The following is an 8,743-nucleotide window of genomic DNA, read 5'->3' on the forward strand; positions in this document are numbered from 1 at the left end:
GGCATAGTCCACTCAAGGCAACTTACACAGCATCAAAACACAATTCAAAAACCTTACAATAGCAGAATTCACAATAATTTAAAAACAGAGGCCCACTAAAAACATAAAATTCCAGCAGTCTTAGATATTTTAAGATGAATAACTTTTCTATCAAATGAAAGCCTTACTGAGGAGAAGGCAGGCTGCTATGCATGGGTTTAAAACCTGCTTAAAATCTGCAGCATTGGAGCCAAATGCACCTCTGTTCTACAGACATCCATTTCAGGTGTTTGGACAATTTTGTGAATAAATTGTAGGAGTATGCACAGAAAAGAAAATGCTTCAGAATCCACTTAGGTGCTTTGGATAGTGAGTTACTTTGGTTCAGTGCTTCAGACTGACATCTCACTTCAGTTCATTCTCCATTAACTATAATGGCAAAACAAACAATTGGCTTGTTTGAGATTTTCTGTTTGCTTTCTGTTCAGTTGGCACTGAAGTCACAGTAAGTGTTTCATTCTTGAAGGAATCAACAGATGACACTTTATTGATAAATTAATATATGGATGTGTGCGCAAGTACAAAGGTAGCCATTATTGTTTGTGGTTTTGTGGGCCACTTGCTGTGTTCTTTGTTGTGCATATTGTGTGACTGTGTTACGTATACACATGTGTGCACATCCACATAGTACAAACTCAGAGCTTGGAAGATTACTTTTAATAAGTAATAAATTACAGTTACAGTTACATGGCCCAAAAAGTAGTAACTACTGTTACAATTGCTCTGAAAGTAACTGATTACTTTTTCTCAAAAGTAATCACTAGAGTTACATTTCAGTTACTTAAAAAAAACGCCTATAAGGTGCTGGGCTTGGCTGCTGCGCATCTAAGTAGCCTAAAACTATATTAAAAATAAACACACACATACAGAGGTAGTAGAATTATTCTTTTTATCCATGATAGCAATGGTGGTCTCTCCGCTGGTAAGGAAGGTGGAGAGGGAGGCAGAGGCCACTACTCAGATCTTTGCACGTCAAACCAAGTGCCACCCCCCCTCAGCCAGTAAGCATACTCTCTCTCACTTAATCACCTCCCGGACCCTGCCCTGCCACCAACTAAGGGACACTCACCCAAGCAAACATTTTCCCCTGAGATGCAAAAAAGTTAATACTGCAAATGCAGCACAGTAGCCAGAGAGGGTGGTGGAGGCCACTTTGTGTGCCAAGTGTAAACACAGTATTCACACACACACACACACACACACACACACACACACACACACACACACACACACACACACACACACACTGTTCATCTTTCACCTCCACAGTTCTTTATCTCCATTCTGCTGCTGCCTCCTTCTCCTCCTTTATCCATGTTCTTGTCCTCTGGCTTCTTTTTCCCTCCATTCCATTTTTTTAAAAAATTGTTTTCTCCACTCCACCCATCTTACTCTCCACCTCCTCCCTTGTCGCCTCCTACCCACCCACAGACCATGATGACAATGAAAGTTAAAGAAAAAAGCACAAAAGCAGGACTACTGCTGAATGTCAAGAAGACTAAAATAATGACAACAGAAGATTTATGTAACTTTAAAGTTGACAATGAGGACATTGATCTTGTCATAGATTATCAATACCTTGGCACAGTCATTAACCAAAATGGAGACAACAGTCAAGAAATCAGAAGAAGGCTAGGACTGGGGAGGGCAGCTGTGAGAGAACTAGAAAAGGTCCTGAAATGCAAAGACGTATCACTGAACACTAAAGTCAGGATCATTCAGACCATGTTATTTCTCATCTCTATGTATGGTATGAAAGTTGGACAGTGAAAAAAGCAGATAAGAGAAAAATCAATTCATTTGAAATGTGGTGTTGGAGAAGAGCTTTGCAGATGCCATGGACTGCAAAAAAGACAAATAATTGGGTGTTAGAACAAATTAAACCAGAACTATAATTAGAAGCTAAAATGATGAAACTGAGGTTATCATACTTTGGACACAAAATGAGAAGACATCATTCATTAGAAAAGATAATAATGCTGGGAAAAACAGAAGGGAGTAGAAAAAGAGGAAGGCCAAACAAGAGATGGATTGATTCCATAAAGGAAGCCACAGACCTGAACTTACAAGATCTGAACAGGGTGGTTCATGACAGAAGCTCTTGTAGGTCGCTGATTCGTAGGGTCGCCATAAGTCGTAGTCGACTTGGAGGCACATAACAACAAAGGACTGGGGAGGGCAGCTATGAGAGAACTAGAAAAGGTCCTCAAATGCAAAGATGTATCACTGAGCACTAAAGTCAGGGTCATTCAGACCATAGTATTCCCGATCTCTATGTATGGATGTGAAAATTGGACAGTGAAAAAAACGGATAAGAGAAAAATCAACTCATCTGAAATGTGGTGTTGGAGGAGAGTTTTGCAGATACCATGGACTGCAAAAAAGACAAACAATTGTGTGTTAGAACAAATTAAACCAGAACTATCTGCTGAACTTACAAGATCTGAACAGGGTGGTTTATAACAGATGTTATTGGAAGTCACTGATTCATAGGGTCACCATAAGTCGTAATCGACTTGAAGGCACATAATAACAACAACATGTGTGTTATCGTTCATGCATAGGCACTCCTTCCTATCCTAGTCCATTCCATTCTGTCTCATAGTTTGAGAGCTTTCAAAAGCAAAATGCCACATTAAGATTCAAAAATAAAAACTATCAAATACAGATTTTAAATAGGGATGGGAGATAAATTTGTTCAGTTTGCATTTTAAAGCAAACCTACCTAATCTGCACTTCTCGAATCAATAAGCAAACAGAAACACTATTTTTCAAAAATTAGCATTTCTCTAAATTTTGTGATGCGGTTCTCCAACCAAAAAGTGTGCACAAAAATTCATAGATTAGCAAAGAGAATGAGCAAAACTACATTATATTAAAGGAAAATGATTGTAAAAATGTGTATATTAGGAGAAAGCTGCACAAAAATGTATATGAATTCACAAATTAATGTGGAAATGCAGTGGACTGAAGGCTGGAAAATGAGAAACTGAGAGAAGCTGAGACAGATTCATTCTTCCCTAGGTCCAAGTGCTGCCTTTCCATTTCAAAATCACACGCACACACACAGAGGTAACAGCTACTCCAAGTGGCTAAAAGCCTAGTAGCTGTTTGTGTGGGCATTCCAAATGTGGCCACAAGTGTCCCTGAGAGTGAGGATATGCCATCCTCCCAGGAACTGATATGCCATCTTTTTGAGAGACTCAGCCCCTCTTTTCTCTAGAAATAAAGCCTTGCTTAAATGATCATCATTTTTTAAGGAGTAAACATTTTGGTATTCAACGCTGAAAAAAGCATCCTTGTAAGCATGGCACAGTTTTTTTAAAAGAGTTAAAATATGATAGAAAAAGTAAATACCATTCTGCTCGACAATGATTTTCAAAGGCTGGCAAACATGTACAGAGAAGTTATGAACCTATGTTATGTTATGAAGTTATGTTACTTCTTGAGGGGGTGATAGCTGGTAATGTACTTGGGTTCTTAAAAAGAACTCATGAGATTCAAGTACATTAGAAGTGTAAAATAAACGCAAAAGTAGTTGTGCTGATTGGTCCGTAAGAAAGAAATGGCAAAATCCACAGCTGGGCAATACCTTCATTAGAAATATTAGTGGCTATTGGCCAAAGATGCACTATAATTAGCCAAATATGATTAAAACATGCTGGCTGAACCATGTCCCACAGATTAATTTCAAAGGTCCTTAAAGGTCCTTCTTCAGAGCATTGTAATGTATCAACTTACCTTAATGGAGGGGGTGGCAGCGGCAGCAGATGTGAGGGAGGGGAGGCGACAGGCGCAAGGAGGGAAGCAGTGGCAGGCGCGAAGGGGGAAGGTGGCAGGCATGAGGGGGGAGGCGGCAGATATGAGGGGGGAGGCAACAGGCATGAGGGGGGATGGTGACAGGCATGAGGGGGGAAGGCAGCAGGAGCGGGGGGAAGGCGGCAGGCATGAGGGGGGGAGGTGGCAGGCGTGGGGGGGGAGGTGGCAGGCGTGAGGGGGGGAGGTGGCAGGCGTGAGGGGGAAGGCAGCAGTAGGCGCGAGGGGAGGAAGGTGGCAGGCATGAGGGATGGGAAGGCGACAGGCGCGAGGGGGAGGCAGCGGTAGGCGCAAGGGGGGAGGTGCGGCAGGTGTGAGAAGGGAGGTGGTGGCAGGTGCAAGGGGGAAGGCAACAGGTGCAGGGAGAAGGTGGCTGTACGTGCAAGGGGGGAGGCGACAGGTGCAAGGGTGGGAAGGTGGCAGTAAGCACGAGGGGGGAGGTGCAAGGCACAGCAGGTGTGAGGGGGGAGGCATGGCAGGGACAAGGGGGAAGGTGACAGGCGCAAAGGGGTAGGTGGCAGGGTGAGCGGGTGGGGCACACACACAGACCATTGTCACTCACCTCAGCTCTTCACCTCCATTCTGCTTCTGCCTTCTCCTACTTCATCCTTGCCCTCTTGTGCAGTCTGCTCACTGCTTCCTCCCTCGTGCCTCCTAACACAGAGCATGAAGGAAGAGCGCTGCTGCGCAGAAGCCCAGTGCAAGACACGTCTTTCTTGCACCAGTCAGAGGAGCAGAAGACTTCCCCTGCTTCTCCTCCCCCCAGTAACGCCCTAAAGTAACACCAGAAGCGTTACCATTACTGCTAAAAAGTAAGGAAATTACTAGTCGTTCTGTTACTAGCAAAATGTAATGAATTTACCCACTCGTTACTGTAAAAAGTAATAAATTACAAGTAATTAGTTATTTCTAATGAGTTACTTCCAAGCTCTGTACAAACTATACCACCTTGCCTACTTTAAAGCCTTCAGAGCACCAGCCACCAATTCTTTCATGCAGAGAGAGGGTACAGGTACTTCTCACTTTGCTTCAGAGCTCAAAAGCCCAGTTCATCACTATGGCTTTACAATAGCAACTACACTACACTTGATCTTAGCCAAAAGGCCGAGAAGCCATTTGATCCTCCCGGCCTTAAAAACCTACGAGGCCAAAGTAATCCCTCAAGTTCTATATGGCGCAATGATATGGGGCTGGGCAGAAAAAGCAACTTTAACCCTAGAGACGATCCAAAACAATTTCTTAAGGCGCCTACTGTTCTTACCCCAAGGAACACCAGCAGCCATGCTCCGAGCGGAAACTGGCCTCCCACCACTGAGTGCGCGAATACATTTAGCCCTTTTAAAATTTACGAGATCGCCCACCTTAAACGAAGGCAGGGAACTACTTAATATATGTTTTGCTCACCCTCTCTTCCACACTACTTGGAATAGTAGAATTGAAGGTATTCTACAAAGATATCATATAACTCGCCAGCAATTTACCCATATAGACACAAACAAGAGACTTCGTGAGTTAATTTTTAACCACTGTAACTATTTAGACCATCTGACTTTAATTAACTGTAGCACTGCCACATGGTATTGGAAATTCAAAAAAGACCATGTCTGCTCTCCATACCTCTTACAGGCTTTACCAGTGCCTCTCAGACGTGCATTCACGGCCCTCCGTTTTTTCACATTACCTAATTCTGATAGAGAGGGCAGAATATCCAAAACCCCAAAGGACCAAAGAAAATGTGTCTGTGGCTCTGACGGAGCGGAAGATCTCCCGCATATTATACTATATTGCCCAATCTATCAGAACCCGAGAGTAATTTTTTTGCAGAAATGGCTTGATTCCCGCGAGATCCTTACAGATGAGGAAAAAATATTATCTTTATTATCTGATTTAAATCATGAGATAACACATAAGGTATCCCTCTTTGCTCTGGCGGCTCAGAAATTAAGAGCCATCTTTGTCTTAGGCAACTAACTAATTTATCTAAATTAAATTTAATCAAATTAATTAATTATTATTATTATTATTATTATTATTATTATTATTATTAAAATGTATTTATACCCCGCCTTTCGGCCAAAGGCCCTCAAGGCGTCTTACAAAGAAAAATAAACACAAGTATAAAAATACATCAATGAAAGCAATACAATTTACAAAAATTAACCTAAATACCAAATAACATTATTAAGAAAAAAAAATGTCCAGGAAAGAAACTCAGAATAAATTACATACATCCACCACTGCCCTGCCCCATGGTCTCAGAGGGCAAGTTCTGCTACTTGCATCTTCCCAGAAGTTCCAGGCCTAGGAACACACTGTGGAGACATATATAAAGTATTTCTCCACAGAGGGAAGGTGAAATAGAAAATCAGTCATGGTTTCCCACAGCAGCTTTAGTCAGAGTGAGCTGTTCTATGGTTTGCCTGCTAGTAAGATCTCCCATTATTTACTGATTTTTCTCCTGACTGGGGTCTGTAATCTCTAATAAGGTTTGAGTGTTGCTCAAGCCCCTTCCACACCACATGCACTTAAATGTCTTCCCACTTATGTGGATACCCTGGGGTCCCATATGATGTGTATTCTTATGGTAATGCCTATCAACTATCAACTCTCCACACATTTATATGACTGTGTCCTAGAGTGGGTTCTATGATGTGAAGTAAGGTTGGTACCACTCCTGAAGCTCTTTCCACATTCCATACATTTATATGATTTCTCACCACTGTGAATTGTTTGATGTTTAGCAAGAGAACTGCTATCACTAAATGTCTTTCCGCACTCCATGCATTTATATGGTTTCTCCCCTGTGTGGGATCTTTTATGCAGAACAAGTGATCCACTCTGACTGAAGCTCTTGCCACACTCCATGCATTTATATGGCTTCTCCCCTGTGTGGGTTCTTTGATGTGAAGTAAGGGCTCCACTCTCACGGAAGCTCTTACCACACGCAAAGCATTCATATGGTTTCTCATCTGTGTGAATTCTTTCATGTTTAGCAAGACTACCGCTATCAATGAATGTCTTTCCACACTCGATGCATTCATATGGTTTCTCTCCTGTGTGGGTTCGTTGATGTACAGCAAGGGTTCCACGATGGCGAAAGCTCTTTCCACACTCAGTGCATTCATATGGCTTCTCCCCTGTGTGGGTTCGTTGATGTAAAGCAAGGGTTCCATTCTCACGGAAGCTCTTTCTACACACTAGGCATTGATATGATTTCTCCCCTGTGTGGGTTTTTTGATGTTTCTTAAGATTTCCACCCTGGCTGAAGCTCCTTCCACACACCAAGCATTTATATGGTTTTTTTCCTGTGTGGGTTCTTTGATGTAAATTGAGGTGACTACTCCGACTGAAGTTCTTTCCACACTCCATGCATTTATATGGCTTCTCCCCTGTATGGGTTCTTTGATGCACGACAAGATGGCTGCTCACTCTGAAGCTCGTTCCACACTCCATACATTTATATGGTTTCTCTCCTGTGTGGGTTCTTTGATGCACGACAAGATGGCTGCTGTCACTGAAGCTCTTTCCACACACCACACATTTAAAAGGCATCTCCCCTGTGTGGGTTCTTTGATGTGTATTAAGATGTACCCTCTGACTGAAGCTCTTTCCACATACCAAGCATTCATATGGTTTCTCCCCTGTGTGGGTTTTTTCATGTAAAGTAAGGGCACCACGCCGACTGAAACACTTTCCACACACCAAGCATTCATATGGTTTCTCCCCTGTGTGGGTTCTTTGATGTTTCTTTAGATTTCCACTCTGGCTGAAGCTGTTACCACATTCCATACATTTATATGGTTTATCTCCAGTGTGGGTTCTTTGATGTATATTCAGATTTCCTCTCTGGCTGAAGACCCTTCCACACTCAATGCATTTATGAGGCTTCTCCCCTGTGTAGGTTCTTTGATGTGTAGTGAGATTTCTACTCTTTCCATACTGCATGCATTTCAGTGGGTTCTCCCTTGTTTGTGTTCTGAAATGTCTATTTAATACTGATTTGTCTTTGAATATTTCCACATACACTGGGCCCTTTTTCCTTCTCTTTCCTTCATGATCATCTGCATTTAGGAGTTCATGGATGTTGGCACCCCGAGAACTTGAGGATTTCTTCATCCCATTACTTGGTTAGCTCCTCTTGTGCCTCTTAGGTCTCCTTTGATTTCAAAATGTCACTTTTCATATTTCCTGCTTAGTTTTTTTCTGATGACATCACAAATGGCTCCCTGGTGTCTTAGCTATCACTTGTGCCCCCCTGCCCTGGAATTTGTAGGACTTCAAATTTAAATCCAGCTCAGGCAAAGGGATGATGGGAGTTGTAGCCCAGCAACATCCAGAGGGCCACATTACAGAAGGCTCTTTCCATCCAGGTGGAGATAGTAAATAAACTAATTTCATGAACTTTCAAATATGCAGAAATACAACCCCTGGACATTGACTCCTACATCTGCCCTGCCCTGCAGGATTCATCTGTGAAGGCCCCATCTCATCAGGTTTAGGATTTTAACTGTTCTACTACGTCAATCCCGAGTTTTATTCTAGTATTGCACATTGTACTTGTGTTGGCAAATTAGCCAACAATTTTAACCGATCTATTATGATAATATTGTGTTATATTCTCGCATTGCGTATTGTATTTGTGTTGGCCTATGGCCCTACAATAAAATTGAAGTATAAAAAATACAATAGCAACTGTGCTCACTGTGCAACTATTCACCAAACATTTAAAACCTCCATGCTTGTGAAGACATTAAAGGATTGTTCTTATTTTTCAGGGAGAGAGGAGGTATCCTTCTGTTTCAGAGCTGAGGACCCCAAGTGTGACTTTACATAGAGTAGCAGGTGAGGGGTAGCAAGGGTGGCAGCACCACTTCTCTTGCCCTCCCAA

The 8,743-nt window shown here is 42.3% G+C and overlaps 1 protein-coding gene across 1 annotated transcript; it reads right to left on the reverse strand.

The window, feature by feature from the left end:
• Positions 1-5,942: 5,942 nt before the first annotated feature.
• On the reverse strand, positions 5,943-8,302 carry LOC133382272 (zinc finger protein 470-like). Its single transcript, XM_061621957.1, has one exon. It carries the CDS (start codon positions 7,969-7,971, stop codon positions 6,457-6,459), a length of 1,515 nt encoding a protein of 504 aa, XP_061477941.1. The 5' UTR covers positions 7,972-8,302; the 3' UTR covers positions 5,943-6,456.
• Between the last annotated feature and the right edge of the window lie 441 nt (positions 8,303-8,743).

Source organism: Rhineura floridana, chromosome 3 (assembly GCF_030035675.1).
Source record: "Rhineura floridana isolate rRhiFlo1 chromosome 3, rRhiFlo1.hap2, whole genome shotgun sequence".
Classification (NCBI taxonomy): Eukaryota; Metazoa; Chordata; class Lepidosauria; order Squamata; family Rhineuridae; genus Rhineura; species Rhineura floridana.